A 27,131-nucleotide genomic window follows, 5' to 3' on the forward strand; every position below is an offset into this window, starting at 1 on the left:
GCTTTATGTTTCCTGATCACCCAAGAAGACCTTCTGAAATGTCATTCCGAATTTGAAGTTTTTCCACAATAACTGTGGACTGTTATGTGTATATATAAAATTTAAATTGGATTACCAATCCAAAGTGAAATTATTAACATGTTTTAGAAAATGGAAAATGTTGTAGCTTAAAGTGTTCTTCCAAACTATGCAGGCTTGTATTCCATAAAAATATGTTACCTGAAGCACAACTATCAGCTCCCTAAAAGCCTTTGTATGGCTGTCTCAAAATCTTATATACAGCTCCCTTTCCAGTCTTTTGGCTAATATAGATGGGAAAAAAAAACCCTATAAAGTTTGAATTTGGCAGAGGTAAGAGGTTAATGATTTTGTGAGTGGTGTAAAAAGAATGTTTTTCAGTTCCAAATTAATTCAGTAAGAATTTTTGACACGCACTAGCTACAGGACAAGGAATGCAAACCCACCAACATTTATAGTACCTTACATATTAGGCAAATAAGTATATTGAAATATCTTTACATCCTGAATTGGATCGAAATATAATTGTTCAAAAGCTTCATAGTTTGTAGCATAGGGATTTTCTTCATTTTCTGATTTCGTTCTGTTCACTACACTGTGTTTGTTCGTCTAGTGCCAAGACACATTCTCAGGCACCAGAATGCAGTTACTGGGATTGCTAAATTATTTTACAAGTTCTTGGCTTACTTTTGCTAAATATCCCTCTCCAAAACAATTTCCTTGCATGATTTGTGAGTTAAATTTGGCTAGATACTATTCCTGGGAAGTGTTTGCATGAGGTTATGCTATTCTGGACATAGATAATTTATTAGAATGGATTTTGCCAGACTCTGCTAAGCCATTTCAAGTAAGAACAGGCGCTGCAGCCACAATGTACTAACATCAAATTTTGTAAGCATTTATAATACTAAGTCTGTCTTTGGAAAGCATATGGAAAAACTGCAATGTGCCCATTTAAAGATTATTTTTCTCCCCGTCTTTTTTGCTCAAAGAGGCCTTTATTTTGTATTTCTGGTGCACATGTCTAAGGAAGAGCAGCGTCCTCTAACTGGTCTTCATCACTCTGCTGTGAAAATATTGTATCTAGCAGTCATGCACCACCAATGAGCTCTTAGGACCAAAACTCTTGAAGATAAGGTGGCATCCTAGGAAGACCTAGAAAAGAAAACACTTACACTAAATGACGTTATAAAATAGGCCACAGCCTGGAAGATACTGTCCAGTCCCCTAAAAAATATATTACTTGAAGGGGTGAAAGGTCAAAACTTTAATGGGCCATCAGGAGATGAACATGAGGAATTAAAGTTCACAGTAAAAATTCCGTCACAAAAGAGGAGTGAGAATGGCTTGAAGCCTTCAGTTTGAAGTCAGCAAGAGAAATTGAAGGAAAAGGAAGAATAGGATTTATTTGCAAAGGATTTCTCTTAACATCTGCTTTCCTATTCTTCATGTTTGGTGGAGCTTCCTATTTCTTTATGTATTATGGAATGAAATAAAGATATTAGTAAGCAAATGTGTATTTTATAAAGTAAACATACATGTATGTAATGTAAGCAAAGTTTAATTTGTCATTCTTTGATAAATATTTACAGTGTTTCTCAAGGTTTATTTCTGAACTGAAATAAAATAGGAAAACCTTTATATAGATTATCAAAGTTCAGAACAATTATAGTTTTCTAAATTTCTGCCATAAAGGCTTAGGTCCAAGATTCCACGTGAGCTTCTTCTGTTCCACATATTGCAAGCATGTGGGATACATTCAGTGTTCGAAAATGTTTTACGGCAGTGAAGTTTACTGTTTGACTTCAGCTTATCCCAGCAGTCCACTCTGTATATTTTGTTTCAGCGCAAAGGGCAAGGAAAGCCACATTCAAATGCCCAATAGTTGGATATTCTACCTCAGATAATAAGTTGAAATGGATGCTATGGAAGACAATACGAGGGGATATTTATACTAAGCTACATATATGTTTTTCATGATCTGAAATATCTGCTTAAATAAACAACTTCACATGACTAAGTATGATCTTACTGCCATTCTAATTGATGCTGTTAAGGTGTGTTCAAATAACTATTTTTAGAAAGGAAAAAAATGCAGTAGTACTGTCTTAAACTTTTTGGAACATTCTGATGTTTTTGAGTATGAAAAGTTTTTATATTTGCATATCATTTTTGTAATCAGGGCTTCTATTTGATTTGATCCTTCTGCTGAACCCCCAAATAAATAAATAAATAAAGTATACATTTCATGGTGAAAACAAATCTGAATGCCAGATTCTTTCAGTTAATTATGAAATCAATGAGACTGGAAGGAAATTTCCAAAAAGGGGATGACAGAAATTATGGTAAGTGTGTCCAAAAGATCCGATGAGCCAACCACATTACTGCATTGAACAAAGCAACATAATTGAATAGTTGTTTTTTTTTGTTATGGATGTACTAAAGTCAGTGAGTACTGCAGTTCATTAATAGATGAAGTTAAGCTTTATATTACATAATGGGTATTAAATCAGTACTGAATACTTAATAAATTTGTTTCTTTCCTTTAGGCTATTTACATTAGTTGATGGAGTAAAAATGATAATGACTTGAAATGAAATGTTCTTTAATTTAGGAGAAATATAAAGAATATGAGAAATAATTAAAAGAATAGTATGACATGGAACCAGTTGTCCTATTTTCTTTAATTGTCATGTATTCTGCCATGTTCTTTATCTGCTTAGTGAATTTACAACTAGCACAGCAGGTTGTGAATTTTTAATGGGATGTCTTCAAGGAAAGAAAAGGTCAGTATTAACATAAATATCTTCTTTAAGAATTGTGGTGCAAAGGTTTCTTAGCAGAGAACAGGTGTTGCTGCAAAACTAAAATCTGCCACAACAGTCAAGTTAAAAGATTCTTGGAACTAAGTTAAGAAAGAATGCCTCAGTATGACACCATGACTGCCAGTCAATGGTGACTGAAAATTATTTTGTTTTGTTGGTATTAAATGCATTTGTTGCATACAGAATGATTAAATATATATTTTATTTTTTTTTAAAGGAAACTGTTTTGTTACTTCTAAATAAAATCCTCTTATTTTTCTTCCTTTTCAGCTTCATTCTGACCAGGACAAGGGAGATGGATCCCTCAAATACATTTTGTCAGGAGATGGGGCTGGTACTCTTTTTATAATAGATGAGAAAACAGGTGACATTCATGCTACTCGGAGAATTGACAGGGAAGAGAAAGCCTTTTACACGCTGCGTGCCCAAGCTATTAATAGAAGAACTCTGAGACCAGTGGAACCTGAATCTGAGTTTGTCATCAAAATCCATGACATCAATGACAATGAACCAACGTTTCCGGAAGAAATTTACACTGCTAGTGTTCCTGAAATGTCAGTAGTGGGTGAGTGCTTTATACTGAGGCACAAATGCCGGTTCTGTGTTACTTGATGAATAATTTCCCCATCCTCTGAAAAGTCAGTCATGTTTGGAATTCTGCCTGATAGGTTAAGTATCTTTCTTTTTGGTTTGTTTGTTCAAGTACTGGAATTGCACTCAGAAATGGATTTTTGTGATTTAAGATCTATTTCTACTTAGAATTTTCAAATTATTAATTTACAGTGATTTGTAATATAAATATAAATAGAAAGTAGTTAATGGTAAGTCACCCTCCTCCTTAGGAACTGTTAGAATAATATCACTAAATTAGCCTGTTGAAAGCTCAGCGAATTGTTTCTTTCATTTTCACTGGAGGTCCCCACTAGTAAGCACTGAATGGAGAGCTATCTCCACTTTCACTCTTTCTGTGGCTTACACGTTTCCTCATGTGCTGTTGATGCACTGCCTGAAGGCAGACGCAGTCTATGCTCTTTGCTTTCAGTTTTTTATTGTATGGACAAATTCTCTCGTGCTTTCAGTTCCGTCCTTAACTCACTCATGAATGGCAGCTTCAAGACTCTTAAACAGCCATTTGAGTTAATCTTTCTTCTGTTTGCAATGTATTTTCCGTTCCTACCTTACTTTCAAAGAAGCGGCCTGGATCATGCCAGCTGGTTGGATTCATAAACAATAGCATTTTGGAATATGAGCTATTATTAATTGGTGCATACAATTCCTTAGGAAAAATTTTGAAAAGCTTAACAATATATAGAGTCTCTTTTTAAAAATTAATATTCACTCATTCCTTGTATAACTGTATCTATAATACTAATTTCTAAATATTCAGAAAACACACAATAACTTCAATATCTCTTTTGGCTATTATTACCATTGGAATTACTACCACTGCCTGAACTAGATCAAACAGTGTTTTGAGATGTTTTATATACACAAGTATTGAAGTTTTAGTACTTAATTTCCTGGGCTTTGGAAAATACTAAAAGGGCAAGAAAATACTTAATTATTGAAAGAGAATAGCCTCAGCAAAGCTGTGCAGCAATATGTGGAAGCATAATACTAATAATATTTTATTCTTAATATATTTCAAACTACGTTTAGCTTATGATTGAGTCATTTTTAAAAGTCCCAACATTCAGTAAGCAGTTTTTAGCATAAAGGATAAAAAAAGAAAGAGGAAGAAATCTGTCAGATGATTGCACAGAGCTGTACTGGAATCCCATCAAATTAGTCCACGGAAAGAGGAGAACTAAAAAGTCTTCTTTCTTACTGTTCCAAAATAGAACAAAATGTAATACTGGTTTATTAATTTACTGAACAGTTCTCTAGAATCAAACATTTCAGTACATGTATATAGCTTGAAAGAGCGACCTTGAAAGAGCATTACTACATTTTCTGGAGAAGTATATGGCAAAATTACACTTGGGTTGAAAAAAGACATCTTAGAGCTTCCACTTTATTTCTCATGTTCTTTCTATAAATTCCAGAAGGCATTGCTTAAAATATTCTTGGGAAGATCTATCAAAATGATTCAGTGTTTTCATTAAGTGTTATGCTATTATATAACATTCAATTATAATCTATGTATTCCTAATTTTGTCAGTCTCAGTTCCACAAAGATCATCTTTCACTGAAGTGTTCTCAAACATTCAAGACATAATTTCAATGATTCTAAAATATTCAGGATGCAAGGTTCCAGTGTATCTGTACATCCACATAGATCATACAAATTTTGAAAGTGCAAATTTTGCAACACTGCAACAAAATAAATACATGATAAGAAAAAAGAGATAAGATGATAAGAAAAATATCAAAAAAACTACAGTGTTTGGTAAAAAAAACCAAAAAAGTGTGGATGTATTTAAACTATTAACACTGTATATTGCACAAATAATTGTGCAAACAGACTTTATTCTATCAGACTTTATTCTGTCAATAAAATGACCATAATTTAGAGAATTTTAACTAGGTTAAAATCTACAATGTTCCTGGACTTTTTAAATGCTGTCTTTCAGTTGCTAGACTACTGACTACCTGGTATGTAGAATTTGCTTTTAGCTTTATGGCTTTTAGCTTTATGGTTGATCTTAAGAGGCATATTTTCACCTCTGGTCCATGAGTAGATGGCACAATTATATAAGGTATTCCTCAAATTTAATTCATTTCCTTATAGCACTAATTTAATTTTCCAACCTAAACAAATCTACTCTGTAATCTCAAAACTAAAGACTGAGTGAAGAAGGGGAGAAATGTTCTAAAAGAACAATCTGCATAAAACTTTTGAGGCAAATAGAATTAATTAGAAATTTTAAAGTCAGTATGTTCATATATTTGTATAATAGTTAAATATACTATCACATAATTAAATACAAAATATTTTTAAATTGGTATCTTTTTTCAGACATCGTGCAATTAAAGCATTTTTAGTACAGAATCTTGCATGAGAAACCCATGAAAAAAAAGAAACAAAAAATATTTTTGTTACGATGACAGCTCTTCCCCATCAAAAGGAAAATAGGAAGAAATTCCTGCATTGCTCTATTTTGCTCTCTCCAGATTTTTTTTTTTTGAGTTATAGTATTGCTAGTAGCCCATTACTTGTCCTGTACTGTTGGCCATGGGCTAAGAACGTGTCAGACTTGCTGATGTAAGGAATGCGGAGAGAAATTGCAATCTTGGGTGTAATTGCACTGTTGTATCAAATATGTCTCCTTCTGTGGTACACCTCTGTGAGCATATAGAAACATATAACATCTCTATAAGTGTCTGAAAATATTAGACAGAGTTTAGGGTATGAATATTGTCTCAGGCATAGGTACCAGAAAGAGAATTACAAAACCAAATTACAATGGCTCTTACCTGGGCAAGTAGATAGGAGTTATATTCTTCTGTAAAAAGTACTATACTATCAGGACTGCAATATTTTCGCTATCTAATGCAGCATAGTCAACATAGTATGGCATTGCACTATGTTGGGAGTCTAGGATAGAGCCAGATTGTTGGAACGTCACCATACCTTCCCTGGGACAGAACTGTTAGGCAGACAGGATGCATGATACGGAGGATTCACAATCCTCTCTCCGCCTGGCTGAACACAGTGATTTAAGGGATAGGAGAGAATGGCAACAAGTTCCTGCACAGCGCAGCAGGTGCATCTCCTCTGTGACTACCCCACCTTCCCAGCTGCCCTTGTATAAGTGGAATCAAACAATGACGAGGATGATGGTTCATGTTGGTTGGAGGTGTTACCAAGGTTAATTTGGCTTATGTCCTGTGTCAAAACAGCTTCCATAAAGAAAAAAAGACAAGTCATTGTCACAGGACACTCTCTCATGAGAGGAACAAAAGGCCCAATATGCCAACCTGACCCACTTCTTAGGGAAGTCTGCTGCCTCCCTGGGGCCTGGGTTAAAGATGTAGAGAGAAAACTTCCTACCGTGGTAGGGCCCTCGGATTTTTATCCTCGGATTTTTCAGGCAGGCAGAGATGAAGGTTGCAATAAGAAGTCCAAGGGCAATCAAGAGAGACTTCAGGGCCTTGGGAAGCTTGGTTAAGAGATCAGGAACACAGGTAGTGTTCTCCTCTATCCTTCATTGCAGAGAATGATGAGGGAAGGAATACGAAGAGCTAGCAGATCAATGTTTGGCTCCAAGAGTGGTGTCACTGGAAGAATTTTAGTTTTTCTGATCATGGGTCAGTCTACATGACACCCTGCTGGTGGCAGACAGAGTACACCTGCCTCAAAGCAGGAAAACAATCTTTGCGCAGGAGTTATCATGGCTCATTGGAAAAGATTTAAACTAGATTTGAAGGGGGAAAAGGATAAAACCACGCTTGCTAGAGATAACCCTGGGGGCAGCACACCAATGTTTGAGGGATGGTGTGCTAGCAAGGTCCTTCAGTTCACTCCATAATGAGTACAATGGAGTGCATTTGAAATATCTTTATACTAATGCACTCAGCATGAGGAAAAAGCAGGAGGAGCTAGAAGCTTTGGGCCAGTCCCAGAGCTATGACATCATTGGTATAAGCAAAGCCTGGTGTGATGAGTCCTATGACTGGTGTGCCATGATGGACGGTTATAGGATCTTCAGAAGGAATAGGCAGGGCAGGTGAGGGAGGGGGCTGGCATTGTATGTAAGGGAGGGATTGGGTTGTATGGAGCTTACAGTTGGTGACAGCACCGTGTAGAGACTCCAGGTAAGAATGAAGGGGAAAGCAAATAAAGCAGATATTGTTGTGGGAGTCTACTGTCGACTACCCAGCCAGGACAATGACACCAATGAATTATTCTACAAGGAATTAAGGGATATGTCCAATTGAACTTCCCTTTTCCTTATGGGTGATTTTAACTTTCCAGACATCAACTGGGAATACCATACAGCAAACACAAACAAGTCCAGGAAATTTCTGAAGCATGTTGAAGACAACTTCTTGGTGCAGGTGCTAAGAGAGCCAACTAGCAAAGGTGCCCTCCTAGATTTGTTGTTCGTAAACAGAGAGGGACTCATTGGCAAAGTGGTGATTGCTGGCTGTCTTGGTCACAGTGACCATGAAGTAGTTGAGTTTCAGATTGTTAGAGATAGGAGAAAAACTGCCCGCAAAACTTCGACCCTGGATATGGGGAGAGCAGGCTTGGGGCTGCTGAAGGACCTAGTCAGTAAGATTCCCTGGGAATCTGCTTTTGACTGTGTTGGGGTCCATGAATGCTAGTCACGGGAGTAATCCTGGTTACATGCACAAATTGGGGGACAAGAGGCTGGAGAGCAGCCTCGCAGAGAAAGATACGGGGTTTGGGTTGTTGACAAGTTGAATACGAGTCAAGAGCGTGCCCTGGCAGCCAAAGGGGCCAACCGTGTCCTGGGGTGAATCAAGCACAGCATAGCTAGAGAGTCAAGGGAGGTGATTGTCCCACTCTACACTCCATTAGTGTGGCCCCACCTCCAGTACTGTGTGCAATTTTGGGCAACTAAATATAAGAAGGACATCAAACTATTAGATAGTGTCCAGAGGAGGGCAACCAAGACAGTGAAAAGTCCTAAGGGCAAGACTTATGAGGAGTAGCTGAGACCACTTGGCTTGTTCAGCTTGAAGAAGAGAAGTTCTAAAGGGTGACCTCATTGCAGTCTGCAACTTCCTCAAGAGGGGCAGTGGAGGGGGCAGTGCTGATCTCCTCTCTCTGTTGACCAGTGATAGCACACGAGGAAATGGAATGGAGGTGCATCAGGGGAAGTTCAGACTGGACATTAGGAAAAGATTCTTCACTAAAAGGGTGGTTGGTCACTAGAAAAGCTCCCCAGGGAAGTGGTCATGGCACTAAGCCTGTCAGAGTTCAAGGAGTGTCCAGACATTGCTTTTAGTCATGCAGTTTAGTTTTAGGTAGTCCTGAGAGGAGGAAGGAGTTGGACTTGATGATCCTTATGGGTCCCTTCCAACTTGAAATATTCTATGATTTTGATAGAATTAATTACTAAAAATGTATCTATGTATTTATGGAATTCCTTGCACTCCTGCTGCTGTCAGTGCATCCAGGTTTGTTAGTTTGCTATCAATCACTTTAGCAGGTGGGAAGGTTGGAACACTAGACAGCACATGCACATACACAAAATTTTTAAAATTACAATTTATTTAAGACAACTACATAGAGAATAATTTTTTTTTTTATTATTATTTATGTGTGATTGGTGATTGGTAATAGCAAAATGGTGTGAATAGCAAATGAAAAGGCATGGCTCTTTCCCTATCAAAGGTAAAATAGGACTTGTGCAGATAGATGGTAACATTGACCAGATGTTTTGCCTTTTATTGGGTGAGTCAACACTGGAACAATTCTTTTTGTTCATTGGTACCAATTCTTGCAATGGTTGTCAACATCTTTTATATCATCTACTTATTATCTCTGTATTTTCACCATACAAGTGACGTTTTACAGATGCTATACTTTCAATTCAAGTCAGTTTATAATATGAATAGTAACTTCCAACTTGTATTTGTGCCTTTGCAGCCTCTGTTGTTATTCTGCATTCTCAAGACCTCTGCTATCATCTGGTGCCTACACTCTCAATCCCAGTACTAAATATCACTGTTTCAAATGGATTGGCCTAATCCTACCTCTATTTTAAGAAGTGTCAAAAAAATAGTCAAATAGTCTGGAATTTTGCAATTGTGTTGTCTATTTATACACATCTTTACTGCAACCACAGCGATGAGATGTTCATACTAACTCTATATGCACTCATCTGAATACCAGAAAGAAGATAGACATGATAGCATATCATACTATGTAAGTTTACTCATATGCCTCATGGCTTTTAGAGCTATGCTGTGTAATGTAGATAGATAGCAGCTAAAATTCAGAGCTATTGGGTTTCTCTTTATACATTTTAAGTTTTCAGCAAGATTACATATATCATTCATTTCATCAGTATACAACCATATCTCTGTTACTTAATAAATGAGTAAACTGGTTGACTTCTAATCACCAGTATTTCTTTATTAGTTCATAAATGAAGGCTGCTATTGGCTAATGCCCTGCTTTCTTCACAAAAATGATCAAAAAAGGGGCACAATAGCAAAAACAAGCAAAAAGCATCAGCTTGAAATAATTGAAATCTGCGCACCCCTTGGTGTGCAAGGTTTGCTCCATGCTAAAATGCCCTGAACTATAAGGTGCTCCAAAGGAGGCCAGCAGGTAAGAAAGACTGTTAAGTCTTTAGGTAGTCCCTCTGTGCCATCCTTAAGGTATCAGATCATGATGTAGCCATACACCAGCCTCCTTCAAACCAGCAAAAGAAGTTTTGATTTCTTCCTCAGGCTATGGTATTAGCCAGATGGATACCTGGGAATGTGGTTATTTCTATTATCAAATACAGTGTCTTGACAACGGCCCATAAATTCTTTGTTGTCTTGTTCATCTTTCTTCTGCTGCTCATTAATCATAGTAAAGGCAGAGGTAAGTGGGCCAACTTCAGGATCTTGCAGTTAGATCAATATCCTAGAAGACATCTTGTTCTCCTGAAGTCTTTGTACTGGTTACTTGTTATTTTCTCTTCTTTCACTTTTTTCATTTCCTTACTTTTGAAGTTTATGTCTCAGAATATTCTTACAGTTTTGACGATAATCTTCTGCTCTGTCCATCATGTTATTCACCTATCTATCTCTTTCTGCTCATTGAAAGGTTTCTTTTCAGAGCTGCAGATGAGTCTATTTTCCTCTATACAGCTTTTCCTGTGGACTTTGCCTATTGGTATTTTTTAGACAAGCTTTCAGAACTTTCTGCTATTTAGACCTTTTTCTTTTTCTGTCAACACATCATTTCTTTTATTTGTTGATGTTTCTCTATTCATCTGTTGTAGCCTATATATTCTCTAATCACTCCTTATACTTATTGCATCTTGTATATTAAGTGCTGTTTCTACTACCTGTCATGCTCCCTAGCTGGTCTTTTCTGCTTCTGAATTAGGGATATCAATATATGCTTCATAAGATGTAACCTCCCGCTGGGTTTACATGTGAACTACAATGTGAACTACAGGTTGGGTGTCGCACAGTTAGCTTGCCATGTCCACCTGTTGTTATCTTTTTGTCTTTCTCTTCAGACGGCATTTGGAGCTACTATTGCTTTGCTTTCTCCCTACGCTTTTTCTACACTCCCTCATTAGTGCTGTTCCACCAATTCCCAATGCTTAGTCCTCTCTGCTGTAGCATTTATCTTCTAACACTTCCTTCCCGTTTCCTATTAAAGATTTTTTTTTAGAATCTTGGATTTTTATAGTTCTCTCACCAAACCTTTTTGCATCTTCTGACTTAAAATTTCATAATATCAAAAATAACAGATTTTGAAAACCCAAATTATTGCATTACGTTTTTATTTTTTTTACGAACTTCATTTTCACTCTGCACACAAATCCTGCCATAAGGAGAGGGGACAAAAAAGAAACATAAAACAAAAACAAAACATAAGAACCCCAAGATCAAACTTTACTTTTCTTTAAAAAGGACATCTTAAAAGAATATCCACTGCCATGCTTGTTTCCAGCTTATTGTTTTCCAAGTTACAGAACTACCATGTAGCCAAAGACCTTTCTGACATCAACTTCTCTGAACATACAGCCGTTTCCACTCCTCTGTTATTCTGCTGCATTAAATAGTTTACTTCAGGAGGGAACATTTGTCATTATTTCCTCTCTATTCTGCTAGAAAGAGCAAAAAATTTCTATTAAGTCAACTTGTTATTTATATGGATAATTTACTAGGGAGGGTTCTTGCTGTAGTTAAATATCATGTAACTCAGTTGGGAGCAAAGAAAAGGAAATGCACGTTTCAAGTTCAGCTCTGCAATGGATATTCTGTGGATTCTTTTTCCTAGCTAATTGTCTTCAGTGATTCTTATCTAATACATTTACATCATAAATGCATTTTGAGGTCAAAGTCATTAATACTTGTATGGTATTTGAAGATGCTTGCAAGGAGCACATTAAAAAGGGCCAAATATATTAATTATTATTATAGTACCAGACCCTAGGGAGATTCAAACATAATAATTACAATTATGTTAAAATATGTCTTCTGAGAACTACCATAATCTGACAAATGACTGTTTATTTCTGGGCCTAGCTCACCAATGTGTAATTCTAGTTTATAGTATAATAAAATTTGCAAGTATACAAGGAGAAATCACAGAATTCATATATCTTATTAATAACACAGCTGGTGCGATATTCTTCAGTATCTCCGCTGTCCCCTTTTATGCCCTCCTAGAGTTCAGATTAGACTTTAGATCCTGTAGGCCAAAGACTCTTACCAACCATCAGAAGCACTCTGTGCCTATGGAAAAGACAGAGCGAGGCCCAAACCAAGTAGTGCTGACTAAGTCACATCCACACTGTAGTTTTTAAACCCTGGCATGAGTGATCACCTTCAGTGCCTTGGGATTTCTGGTCCAGGTTTCAGAGCAGAGCAAACAATGTGTTTGTAGTATTGACCATCAGTGACTTCTGTGAACTGAAGCAAAACAAAACAAGCTGATGGTTTGACAGTTGATGTGCACAACATAACTGATATACTGATTTGCTTCTTTGCATGGTTTCTGTCAGGTTTTTCATAGGAATCACTGATCCCTCAACGGAAGCCTAGAGAGCATGTCACTTTTCCTCTAATGAGCAAGGGCCAAGATCAAAGTGGTGACTTCTGCATCCTGAATGGCAGGCAGAAGTGTAGCAGAGCCCTTGCACCTTTTCTGCCGGGTGCTTGACCAGTGGCTGGCCAGAAAAAGGCAAAGAGCTGAGGCAGCATTAAAAAGTATAGTTCATCCTTACTGTTTTTGGGCAGCGGGGAGTACATCCCACTGAGCACAACCCACTGAGTAAATCACACTGTAGGATAGTGATGAAATTAAGGACCCCAAGTCTCTTCCTACAGACTGGAACAGGATCAAATCTACAGTTTTCTGAAGAAGTGTCTGACAGATTTTTTTGGGTGTATATGCAGCCCTGCTCACTGCAGCTAGAGAGAAGGATAGCTGATATGATTTGCTCTGTTTCATGTGTATGTGTATTAAAATAGCATTAATATTATGTGTGCATTATGAAACTCATAACTGGGGCAGCAGTAACTATTAGACATATATTATTACATTGCACATAGATTTTTTTTAAATTTTTTTTAAACTAAAATGAAATAACAATCTCATACAATTGACCTATTAATAAATACAGCTAGTTTGAATATATGAAGGAAAATTAGAAATTAGAATAATTCAGTTACTTGTAACAGAGACAAAATATCACCTTTCATGAGTTTGCAATGTAGACTTTTCTGGTTAGCACATTGTGCTGTTGTGGTAGATGCCTTGATGAGGACTGTTCTCTGTTTTTATGAATACAAAATGGAGGATTTGTAAACTTTACTTGGATAATGCCATGTTGATTGTTGTACTTGGTGGTTTGATTTTTTTCTGTTCCTTTTTTTTTTTTTTTTCCACTTGCAGCATTTAAGTTACTGAACATGATTTGTTCTTATCTTTCTGTTACACAACATCTCTTTGCTAATTCAGAGCAAATCTTCTTTAGGAGCAAGTATATATTCTAGCACTGCAGTTTGCTACATACTAGGGTGGTCCAAAAAGTGCCTTACAGAATCAAGGCAATACTCCTCAGAACTTAAGTATATTCAACAAAAAGGCCGCTGTATCTTTTAACAGAATAGTTAAATAGATGTATATCTACAAATGGAGTTCAGTGTGGCTGGAGATATAAGACACTGGTGAATTGCAAACAGATGAAGTTTTTAGGTCAGCTCTACCACCCTTGCACTCTTATATTTTGAAGATGTTCAGATATTCAGTTTCAGCCCAGGTCTAGATGATCACTAAAGCATTCGTTAGCACAGTAGAAAGTATTCGTAATTTTTATCTTATTTTTTTCAGTATACTTGTGTAGCAGTTTTTTATCTTTTTAAATTGTATTTTGTGTTTGAGGCTTTTTTTCTGTTAAATCAGTTATTCATTCTATTTTAATAATATAAGCAAGAATTTTCCTACTATGCCTTCTTTATAAGATGCAAGTTCTCTGAGGAGCTCACTGAAACAAGTGTTTCTGTTCTAAACCAGTTGAAAACTGAACGTTTCTGATAACTCATCTCTGATTCAACAGTTATGCACTTGCTCATTCCATTGATACTGGCGCAATTGTTCATGTGATGGAACAATGACTTGTCAAACACATCGTCTTGTGAAACCCCCAAACAGAGGAAACTTAACATTTACTTCTATTTGCCTTTCTGTGTATGTGAGAATAAATATGTCGTGTAGTCACACTATGAGAGGGAATAAATAGTTGTGCCAAGTGTCTTGGTTTTACAGGTGCTTTATTTCACAATGTTTGGCAGTATTTGGTGGAAGAAAAGGAAAAATAGATATGAAAGTTTTGATCCTCAGAATAGCCAGTGGCTAAATAGCCACGTGCATATGATGATTTATTTTGTTTTCCTTGGTTTTTTTCACTTCTTTCCTATATACTTAAAATCGTATCTGCACTTTATAGAGGTACAATAGGGGAGATGCTTGTTGATACTTTGTTCCTCTGGTGGAATAGATCAACAGTATGTAGAAACTATTTTGATTTAGCAAGAACTGGGAGAAGCAATGGTAAGCATTTCATATTTTGAAGAACTGGTATATTTCACTAAAATTTAGAAATGGTCTTTAAGATTATAAAATTTTCCGGAGTCTAAATAACCAGCAGATTTTGAAGTCTATATGGCAACATTTCTTCTAGTAGTATCTATCTATATTAACACTTATAAGATAGGGAAAACTGATGACTAGTTTTTCCCAAGTTCCAATGACCTACTGAATCATCTTTTTCTGTGATGTTACTGCATGTGTAGTTTCATATGATATTGACATCATTGGGCAGAAAAAAAGATCTGTTCTAGGTAATGGAAAGCAGGTATTTATTGTAATTAAAAAATAAACCTTCTGAAAAGACAAAGTGAGTATATAAGTATGAAATGATTGAAATTCAGCTTAACTATAGCTATTGTTGACTAGCTAATTAGATCTTAATCACGCTTGTGGCATTAGGAAAATCTACATTCAATTTATGTAGAATGAGATCCTGAAATAGGAAAGAATGTACTTGGAGTTGACTATAAGATCATAAATATATTTGAAAAGTCCAATCAACATTAGCTGAAATTTTATTTAGGGTCTACTTGAATGGAAATTATGTTCTGGGACCTCCACCGAGTACCATGTGAAAGTAAGTTGATTTTGGACATTGCAGGTACTTCTGTGGTGCAAGTTACAGCTACTGATGCCGATGACCCTTCATATGGAAACAGTGCCAGAATAATTTACAGCATACTTCAGGGACAGCCATATTTCTCTGTGGAACCAGAAACAGGTCAGGAACATTGTCATTAAACTGTAGACTTTTTCTTTCATTTTGAAAATCTTAGATCATATAAAATTTTTTTTAAAACTAACTGAAGTGAAATAATATTACTTGTTTTTTTCCTCATAATTTATATCTTATAATGAATATAAAACCTTAGAGTTCTTACAGCTGAGACTATGAAGCATAAGTAATTTTACAGTGGTGTTCTTGATAGCTTAAGGATCTAAGTAACAACATTTCTGATAAAGGTTTGTGTCCTAGATAATGTTGTTCTTTTTTTCCTAATGGTTCTACTTGGACTAATAAAAGGTGTTCTTTCTACTTGTAAAACTTGTGCATAAACATCTTGAATCATTTTTATTACGAAATGTAAACTGGAAAGGAAGCTGTGATGTAGAACTAAGGTTTGTTCAACAAACAGCCTGTATTCAAGACTATTTGTAAAGCTTACGAACAGAAATTTGTACTTTAAGACATGAAATTAATACTTTAGAAATATATTTCACATACTTATACAAAAAAAGATGCAACAGATTGCTGCACATCAAAAATAAAGAGATTATTAACAATTTTTTTTATTATTTATTTATTTAAGGCATCATCAGGACTGCTTTGCCAAACATGAACAGAGAGAACAGGGAGCAGTACCAAGTAGTTATCCAGGCAAAGGACATGGGAGGCCAGATGGGTGGATTATCAGGGACCACCACCGTGAACATCACTTTGACTGATGTCAACGACAATCCACCTCGATTCCCCCAGAGTAAGCTGCATTTAATAGTTGTCTTGCATCGTAAAAGCTTCAAACTAAAGAGTTAAGCAATCACCATCTGGTTTAATTTACAGTAAATCTAGATTATGGGGCACACATGAACAAAAGGCTTATGTACTGATTTATTCACCGTTATTAAAGCAGCGTATTAAATGTTACAGCATTTGTTTGTTAGGAAAACAGTTACATGGTCAAATATAACTGCAGCAAACCTGGAATACTTTCCAGTACTATGGGAGGGGGTGGTAGGTGGACTCCTAAGAGCATTAAAGCAATGTTTTTCTTGTTCCTTACCTATTGCTTAAATCCTACATACTCCCCCACTGGAAAATAAAACATGTAGCAATTCTAGATATACAAAAATGCTTGAATTGTAGTATCTGCTTAAATATTTAATCATGAAAAACATGGATAAGAAATTACTTGAAGGGAATCAAGCAGATTTGTACTTTTCCAGTTATAGTGGTACAGAACCTAATAGAAAATTTCCCAAAGTAAAGTAAATGGCATTTAACTTTTTTTTTTTTTTAACAGATTAAGTTTACCAGCACTGTTTATAATACTTTTTAACTTCTAATGGTACAGCTATCAAGACTTTGTACCCTCAAACTAAAATATAAAAACATTCTCGGTCTCTGTGTAATATGGAAATATTAAACCATGTAACATCAAACTTGTTAAAGGTTAAGCATTTTAAATACATTTGAAGCCTTTTGCATATACTGAAGTAATATTTGCAAGATAGTTTGGTTATACTTCATAGCTAAAGGATTTAGAGTAACCTCATCACTCATTTTTTCATGTATAACTACTGAATCCAGTAGTTACTGATGATCGCATTCAGGCTCAAAAGAACACAATCAGCTTAAAATGATTCTGATTTTAACATGCTTTTCATGGTACAAATGGAGTACATAATTTCGTTCAATTTAGTATTGTAGTTAACATATATGTGGTTAGCTAAGATGTTTATTAGCATAAACTAGAAAAAGCATGAATAATTGAGTACTTACAGTTTCCACACAGGCCCAATTCTGGACAGAATTTATTATTAATTTGTCATTTTATGTTATTCATATTTCCACAACTTTTTGTTTCCATTTGTATATAGAGGATTATGGTAATTCTAGTGCTGTGTAGGTGAGGAATGCTCTATTACTCCTCTCTGGAAGACTATTCAAAGAGGTGTCATGTTCAAAGTTTTGTTGGAAAGCTAATTTCAACAGCTAAATTTAAGGCAGCATATAAGCATCAAACATGCATATTTATGCACTTCTATTTTTTCTTTTGTTTCTTAAACAGTATGTTAAGTTAATACTTAGAAAGATGGAATCAACTTTCTAGAACATTTTTACATGACTTATCTGGCAGTCCAACATCACATTTGAGTCAGATGAGGATCTGATGTAGCATCCCAGAAATATGTCTGCTTTTTTCTGTTAGTGTAAATCAGATGTGACCTTTGTTTTAAAGAAAATTTTAGTTTAACTCTCATGGTTGTTTTTTTTTGTTGTTGTTTTGTTTCATTTTTTTCTCTACTTTGTCTCTGCCAATAGCTTTGTTAGAGAGAAATGTATGTTTCACTGGAATGAAAACTGAAACATTTATAAAGCTGACTCATTTTACTAGATATAAGAAAGTAAAAATAACTATTGACTTTTTAAAAGATCTCTATATATAGTCTCAAAAATCAAATAGACATTATAATGATTCCCAATTTTAGTTGAGTTCAATTTGGAATTGATACTGATTAAGTTAAATTATACTTATTCCGTTCCATTAATAAAAAACAGATGTGTATTAGGTTCATGAAACAATTATATTCATATCAGATTTATAAATTACCAGGAAAAATATTAAAAGATCCATTATGTTTTCACAGGGCTCAGCATACTACAGCTACATGTTTAAATAAAATGTTTCATAACAGATTAAACTTCTCCCATAAGGAACTCAGAATTGTGGAAAATTCTACAGCTTTTATTTTGTCATACTTTCTAAAAAAAACCCCAGAAGAACAATTAATTCCTCTGTTGTTTCATTGACAGAGAATGGACTCTTCCGAAAATTTTTCCCTTTTTACAGTTCTCCTGAAAACCATATAGGTAGCAGTGGCTGTTCTTCTGAGGAAACATGATAAAATTTAAAATGTTGTCAAGGTTCTGCACAGAAAGGCCATCAAATACCTCAGATATTGGATCTCTGTTTCAATTAATATTTCCAAGTGTTTTCAGAAGAAAGTAGATGGTGTCGACTAACGATAAATGGAAAAAGTGTTTTGTGGATTTAGGAGCCTGAGTCTGACTGAAGATCAGTGCATCTGAGTTATGGCAGCCCATGTCTTCTGTGAGACTATAGCCTGTATTACTCTATAAAAATATTTACCTTTACATTATGTGCTTATTCAAGAGTAAACAGGCAGAAGGGTAAACATGAATAAGATTGCTTTTTCATTTTTATGACTGAAGTATTTCCAGACACAAGTGTGTAGATTTTAATCTTCCATCTGATTTCCACTCTCCTTAGTATATGGAAAAGCTTTTCCTTTCCTTGATCCTCCCATTTTTATTCCTGACAGATAAATGGAAGAACATCACTCACCAGAGTAAATGCAAACAGCAAATTACTCTCCTTGAGGAAGAAGAGAAGTGAGAGAAAAAGGATAGACAACAGAGTTTTGCAAGAATAATTCTAGTTTGGTGTAGTTTGTGTTCTGATGCAGTGTCTAAAGCTGCACTGCATCCCATACTTAGTCAAATGTATTAAATGTCTTCAGTGACAAAAATAATAAAATGAAGTGTCTCATACCATGGTTGAGATTTCTATAAATAGATATGTTAGACATAAAATAATCTTTCAGATGACAGGTTTCTGGTTATTTTCACTTGCTCTTTCCACTACCTTATTAGCAATTCAAGATATGAGCTCTTACCACTTTGTAGACTAAATTAATGAGTTGGGTATTGCAGTGGGAGTCAAAGTAGTGTCCACAAGGCATAACTTGGGGATGTAGTTTTAAATACTCCAGAAAAAAATGCGAAGAATAGTTGACACACTGTAAAACTAATTATAACATATAAATATTAATTAAGAAAAAAAGTGGTGTTTTACCATAGTCTCACACAGTACTAAATAAATACTAAATGGGAGCAGAGGCTATTTTTTCTTCTGTTTTTTTAACCATTAGGCGATTACAGGGAGATTATATACTAACGTAGCAAAGTACACAGATTTAGGTATTAGAGAAAGGTAATGAAAATGTCAGAGCAAACTCAAGATAAATCATTTGATTGAAACACTAAAATGTAACTGAGCAAAAATAAATTCATATAAATAGAATGTGGAGTGTATATGGCTATAAAGTATTAATTCTGCTGCTGCATATCAGTTTCATATCAAAAGCTACCTAAGTAAAATTATATGAAGAAATTAAATTTCAATATTTTTCATTCAATATTCAATTACAAACTATATGTGTATGTGTTTATTTTTTTTTAAATTTTGCTTCTTTTTTATTTTTTAGGTTTGCCAAACTATAACATAATGCAACAGAAAAACCTAGTTCTGTAGGATGAAAGTCTCAAATGTCTCAATGAATAATAGGGTTTTTTTTCAGTGAGTGTTCCCAATACCAAAAATGGTTCCTTTGTCACCCTCTAGCTGGCTTTTAATATACTCTATTAAGAAACACTGATAATCCTCACATGACTGACCTATGCTTTCCTGACAATATGAAAAAAACAATTGCCAACAGCCTTCCCGTATTGCCTTGCCACTGCTCACTCCCTACAATTCTTCCTGATCGCACAAAACTGATAACCCCCTTTATGGACTTTCTGTACTTCTTATTTCTACTAAGGCATATACGTGCTGCCTTTTGGGTAGCCTGTTCAACTTTTTCCTGTTGTGGTTGCTGGCCTTTTCCACTTTGCTTTTGTGTTACTGTTAACTGAACTATCTTTCTAACTCACTTTACTTTCCTTGGGAAGTCTCTAAGTAAAACAGCAAATCTTGGAACACTTAACTAAGGTTAGAGAAGAAAATGTTTTTTTGTAGATCTTTGATGACAGCTTTCATCTTTGGAATGACAGCTGTATCTGCATTTATTTTAAAATCTTCTTCTGAGAACAGAGGTCTCAACCCTTATTTACAGTTTTCACAGTAAGGCTCAGACAGAGAATACTAAAAAGTATAGTAAGATATTTATTTCAATTTATTGCAGCATATCTGAATGGTGACACTTTTATTCCTATGTTTTTTTATCAGCTGTATGACACCACAATAAAGGGATACAACTGAGCTAGAGAAAGTAGCACAAAACAAAAATTGCAATGTTTATAAGCCTTATTAAGTACCAATTAACTGCTTTAACAAGTATAGGCACTCTTTCTGTTTGTGGGTTTTCGAAAACCTATCCCTGAATTAAGATGTCATTCAATTTTATTTAACATTGTGTCTGACTATCCGATTTTGAAAGCTGAAATTGCTTAGAATTGGCCAGTGAAGTCAGGGGGTTCTGTTCTTTGTATTGTTTACAGGACAAAGTAGGCATATGTATCCCAAAACATTCACCTTAGACATTTAAGGGAAAAAAAAAAACAGAGTGAAGCCTGAAAAGAGCACAGAACAGTCTTTCCAGATGATGTTTCAGGAACGACATAGACAAGAAAAGTACAAACATTGTTGATTCTTCTTTGAGACAGGAGAAAAAAAGGTCCTTTTCAAACCTATTCTTCTATGATTGTGTTTTCGACGATTTTGAGTTTTTACGATTCTGTTTTCGATCTTCTACCTAAAGTTTTCCCTTGCATAGTTCTCTGCCTCACATTTTGCCCATCCTTCCAGAATAAAATGGCAAGTTCTCAAGAATAAAAGATACACAAAAATATGTAATCAGCTATTGTGAGACACAATGTTATTTAATGCATGTGTAATGACTTATGAGGCTCACAAGTGGCTCTTTGTCTCTTTGACAGGCACTATCCATCTCCGCATTCCTGAGTCCTCCCCAGTTGGGACAGCCATTGGCAGTGTCAAAGCCACAGATGCAGACACTGGGAAAAATGCAGAAGTAGAATACAGAATTATAGACGGCGATGGGACAGATATGTTTGATATTGTGACGCAGAAGGACACACAGGAAGGCATCATAACTGTGCGAAAGGTGTCTATTAAAAACATCCACTAAATGGTTTTGGTGTCAATGTTATGCCACAAATGTTCATTGGAATAAAGTGCTTAGGTCATGTGATGCCAGGTTCTAACTCCTTAACACTTGCGAGCATCCTACATCAGTGACTGAACGATACTATTTTCTTTTAAGATGAAATGGAAATAAGAGTTGGTAACAATATCTGAGATGCAGCATATGTTTAAAGCCTTATTGCCAGCAAAGTATGTAAAAAATGGACCATCCCCAATGTGTTAGTACTAATTATCTCTGTGATTTCAAATGCAGACTTCTTTAGTATTCATGCAATCTATTTTCTTTAGTGAGCAATATGCGGTTCACTCACTATTGAGAGACGTAGGTTTCCATTACCTAGAAGATTATCATCAATTTAGGTGACCAGTGTATGCCAGAACACAAACACATTCACGGAAGATGAGTTGGAAGCGGTACTGTTTTGTCCCCGTATCCAACACATCAGCTGGTTAACAAACGATCAGAGAATAATTATGGTGTCCCTGTTTCAGAGCTAGCTTTAGTTCTGCCCTCTGTCTTGCATGTCAGAGCACTTTCAGAAGTGCAGGTTCTTACTCTTAGAAACACCATTCTCCTGCTTCTCAACAATTTCCCTTCCAGAAGTCCCTCAGTCCTTTTCTTTGTCTTTTTGAGATGTGTTTCTAAGGAGTTAAGGCAGCTTTTCTGACATAAAGTGATGTTTATATTAGCTTTTAAAACTTAAGCGTGATGAATTAAACACTACTGTAAAATATATCTCCACATCTCTTGATAATGGCAACCAAGGAAAAGATAAGTTCTGCAAAGATCAGAGTGTGTTCCTTTTTAATCTCTATGTTCTATGTTCATAGTCAGCATTGTAGTTTAGCTGGGAGGAAATGAAAATACAGAGTTTAGGGCCAAATATTTTTCCTTGTCCTAGAAGTTTGTGAAGGCTTCTCTTGAGATGCTCCTTTCTTGCTTGCTTCAGATTTTTCACACAGACTGCTATTATATTAAATTAATACAGTCTTGTAAAAACAGTCTAATAACAGGATCAAGCATAAAAAATTCTTAAGCTATAACACAGCAGCTCCAAAAATGTCACCAATAAATGCTAATGAACAAGCATTTTGTCATTAGCAATCTGACACATTTTGCTATTTTCAGGATGCTTTCTCATATTGATAAATAAGTAGTTTATATGAATAGCAGACAACGATGAAAATATTCTTTATTTTTTTATTATTTAGCCACATTGATTTTCAGTTCTATTTTCAGTGGTGAATAACTACAAATAGCTGGTGTTCCTTTACTGAGCCCTTAAGTTAAAAAGTCTGAATTTAATACTTGCTGCAAAAAAACTCTTTCTATGCAAGTTTTTCTATACTTGTTCTCAGACAAAATAATTGCTTTACCACAATTCCGTACATTTGGGCAGCAGCTTTGTTCATTACTGCTGATATGTTGGAATACCTGTATAATCCACACGTTTTATATCCGTGTTTTGCAGCATAATCTAAAGAGATGTCCAAATTGGACGTAAATGTACTAGAAGCAAGTTAACTACATCTGCGTGGCACACCTTTGGGCAAATTAAGCAGCTAATTAGAATAAAGCAGGACTAACACAGCTTTTTTGCTTCTAGGCTTGAAGCGAGCATACCTTAACGGCAGCATGCTGCACTTTATAGACACACCAGTAGTCTCAGATCTAGCTCAAATAGCAGCACTGTGTTGCATTTCTCAGTTATATTTATAGATATCCTTTCTTCTCCTCTACTTTTTTTTTTAAACAGGTTTGGTGCAGCGGGGAAACATATTCTTTTACTGGACTGCATTTTTCTGCTCTTAAATAGAATATTTAAATTTCTGGCATCTTTCATGAACATTAATTTGTATCTAAAAGCAGTTAGGCAGGAAAAAAAAAAAGTCTTCTACCACCCATTTTGATGAATGAAAACCACCGGCTTGATATCTCCCTAAGATTTTGGGGAAGTTAATGAAGTCTTCTTTGTGTGAGAAAGCTAAATTTTCAGCTTCCTCATTTCCTCAATATCATTAATTAGCTAACACTTTTCTTCTATGACAGTTAGAAAAATTTGAAGGAATAGAGGTTCTTTTCTATCCAAAATGGTTTCTAATTATAACCCTGGACCGTTACTCCTTTCGTTTTAAAAAGGAACTGCTGACAAAAATGTCAAATCTCTGATGTTGGATTCATTAAATTAAATGAAAAGGAACAGGATTAAGCTCTTACTGTTTCACTAGTGTCGTGGTTTAGGCCAAACCCACCACTGGGGACCCGAGGGACCCCAAACAGGACCGACAGATGCTCCCCTCTACTCCTCTTCAAAGAGAGAGGCAGAGGAGGAAAAAGAGACTTATGAGTTTAGAAGGAACTAAACTACTTTAATAAAATATTAATAATAAAATAAAAAGAAATAATGAAATATATACAAAACCGTATCAAGCTCCCGAGATGACAATCACGCCACCGGCTGGCACTGGGGCAGTCCCAGACTGGACTCAGTGACGGACGGGAACTGGATTCCAGATCTGCATTCAGGATCGGGATCACAGGCAGATGAACAGAGTCCACCTCAGATGTCGGCCATTGAAGGAAGAGCGAGTGACCCTTTGATCCCTCAGCTTTTATACTGAGCGTGAGGCAGATGGGATGGAATACCCTGTTGGTCAGGTTTGGGTCACCTGTCCTGTCCGCTCCTCCCTGCAGGTGGGACCCCACTATGCTTTTCCGCTTCCGACCCTCCAACGTGGCAAATAACAAAGTTGGTTGGCCTTGGCTGTTATGGCAATAAGTATAAGCAGGAGCCTCTCTGCATGCCATGCCTGGGCATCATCTATAAACATTGGTCTTATCACTCTGAGAGAGTGAACATTGTCTGCACAATATGGTGTTAATTTCAGTAGTTAGAAGAGGCCCAGCTAAGAAGCAAAGTTACTGAACAAAATCGGTCCTGTTTTACCTCAAACCAGGACAACTAGATATAGAGAACTTTTACACACACACCTTCCTTAAAAGAAACCAAAACCAATCCTGATATTTAAGGCCAGCTACGTTTCTTTGACAATAAAGGTACTCAGGCTATTTTGAGTATCCAAGCGTTTATAGTATTTCCTGAGAAATGTTACTATTAAGTACCTTGTTCTGAAATGTCAGTATTTCAAGTCTGTATTTCAAGTATTGTAAATGCTTATGTGATTGTTTCAAATCTATATTCTTTGAAAGAGTTGCAAAATTCACTAAATAATTGGTAAATTTACACTGAGAAACATTGCTTATTGGTGCTATGATAATTCAAATAATATTTAGGAAGATAAACTTCCTCTAGAAACAATGAAAATATCTTACTAGAGATCCTTATGCTGGGGAAAATTTGAACTGTATTGGGGTTCCCCTAACCCAGGGCAAGATCTGACAAGGCTTGAGTCCTCTTCAGTTTCCATTAGGTACATAGGTCAACATCTGTCAATATGTAATGTAATTCAATAAACTTTATCATCATCTTTATTTTTAGCCACTGGACTATGAGACGAGACGACTTTACACCTTGAAAGTAGAAGCTGAGAATACCCATGTGGATCCACGCTTTTATTATCTTGGGCCTTTTAAGGATACAACCATAGTGAAAATCTCTGTAGAAGATGTAGATGAACCTCCTATCTTCAGCAGATCTTCTTACCTTTTTGAGGTGCATGAAGATATTGAATTGGGGACAATAATAGGTACAGTAATGGCACGGGATCCTGATTCGGCCTCAAGTCCAATAAGGTAATACTCCAGTCTGTAAACACATCATTTGCTAAAGATATCAAGAGAAACAGTAATACAACATGAATTTGGACGTGCACATTGTGCACAGGAAAAAGATGCTATTTTTTTTTCTGTTATTTATTAGTGTTCCAGAGACAGAAAGAATTGGGAATGATGCTATCCATAAGCCTCCTAATACCTCAGGGAACTACCATTCACTTGCACACAAGAGAAGACATAGGAAATGTTTTCTATATTTCAAATCTTAGAAAACTTATAAAATTACACATTGATTTCAAGTAGGTTCCCAAGGACTACTTCTTGCTTCACTCTGTGAAAAAATGCCAAACCCGTCTTTGGCCCAGGAAGTGCCCAGAGCTTTCTAATGCTTCCTTGGGGCAGTCCTGGAATGTATGCAGTGCTTATCTCACCTACTCTGGTTGGTGCCTCCTGCTTTGTAGGTTTGTCAGAGTGATTGCTATACAGGATAAAATTATCTTTGTGTGTGCTTAAATACCCCAAGGAATTAGGTATTGAAAGATTAATATCTTTAAAAATCCTTCCTATATATACTATTAGATCCTACATACTACAACACATAGCTGAATGTAGTAAACGAAAATTTGGTGTGTGGTTGTTTTTTTTGTGTTTGTTTGTTTATTTTTCTATAATAAGCTTTAAGATAAACAGGTAAGATGATGTCCAAGTTGGACATGTGTTGTCTGAAATACCGAACAAAGTACAAAAGTTATATTCCAGCAAAAGAACCTTATTTACTGACTTTGAAGTCAATTGTCATATACTTCTTAATGAGGCCCAGGTGGTAAAATTGGATTACAAAATGAAACCGAGTCTAATTTTCTCCTATGGTGATTCGTGTGTATGGAAAAGATAAGAAATAACACCAAGCCTCTAAAATTTAAGAATATATAAGTAATTTATCATTACATCTTTTATCCCCTCTAATTGCATGACACAACTGACAATTTTAGTAGTTACATTTTCTTAATTGTGGCTTTCGCTCATTTTGTTTCTGACACAACCTGATGAATTGAAGAACTGTAGCAGGTATCTCCCTCATCACTTATTTATAGAGAGTAGCAAAATAAAGATTATTTTATATAATTTTTCTATGTGTTGTTGATGTTTCTTTCGTTCTCCCATAGAAAATAATTTAGAAGAGGCCGATGGAGCAAACCAATAGTATTAAGGGCAAAGAAATTTCTAAAATTTCAAATGTACTATTGAATCTAGGTTTAGTTCTCTTGAAGAAAAATGTCAGTTATATGTGAAAATGCTTTTCAAAGTACAGTCATTCTTTTAGCTTTCATTTAATGCTATCTAGTTGAAGACAAAAACTTTGAAACAATCACGTAGGATAGACTGAATTCTGTTTAGTATTTGCTCTGTTCCTCAACTTCTAAAACAACCTTGTATATTACTCAAACAACTACGTAGAATAAGTTTTTACAAGATTTACTTCTTACAATATCGATATTAAATACAAAGTACTATGGCTTTACCCCAGAAGTGAAAAGCTAACATTTAAACTAAAGTATTTTGAAAGTTGTCATACTTTGAAATTAGGGCAGTTTGTATAATATCTTAATATTACTATTAAAAAAAAAATCTTACTGCTTCAGATTGTAGAATTTATTCAGTTTTTTTTTTCTGTTTAGTTGTTTATTTTAAAACATTAGTTTCTGTTTATTAAAATTCTGTATAAGTTCAACTTCCTATAAATTGAGTGCCAATAGCTTCCTGTTGCACTAATTTCTCTTTCTGTTCAGTGAATATCTTCTGAAAATAATAATTTTGGTAGCATTTTCAGGCCGTTAGAAGTAATACGATGGTGTAAAAGTATGTGATTATCTCATGGCTATTATCAAATGGTATGGAATTTTTACTGAAACAATGTAGAATAACTCTCATTAGCTAGTGAAGTGATTATTGTTTATTGAAAACTGTTAGCTAGAGTGCTGTCAAAATAAGATCTTTTCCTCACTAAAACTCCTTCCATGGATGAAGTAAAATAAAATGCTTATCATATAAACCAAAAAGTCTTAAATATGGTTTCTCTGAAAAATAACAGATTTTTGTTTAATTCTAACAGTTAT

General features: G+C 35.4%; 1 protein-coding gene across 1 annotated transcript in view; it reads left to right on the plus strand.

The window, feature by feature from the left end:
- Positions 1-27,131, plus strand: part of CDH10 (cadherin 10) — a gene marked incomplete at both ends in the record, with an annotated part of 67,206 nt that overhangs the window by 24,400 nt on the left and 15,675 nt on the right. Inside the window, 5 exons of the mRNA XM_082479783.1 lie at positions 3,114-3,408; positions 15,188-15,307; positions 15,897-16,064; positions 21,050-21,237; positions 24,779-25,032. Coding sequence (XP_082335909.1) covers positions 3,114-3,408; positions 15,188-15,307; positions 15,897-16,064; positions 21,050-21,237; positions 24,779-25,032 — 1,025 coding nt within the window. The remainder of the gene's footprint in view (positions 1-3,113; positions 3,409-15,187; positions 15,308-15,896; positions 16,065-21,049; positions 21,238-24,778; positions 25,033-27,131) is intronic.

Source organism: Vanellus vanellus (assembly GCF_965231255.1).
Source record: "Vanellus vanellus genome assembly, chromosome: 2".
Taxonomy (NCBI): Eukaryota; Metazoa; Chordata; class Aves; order Charadriiformes; family Charadriidae; genus Vanellus; species Vanellus vanellus.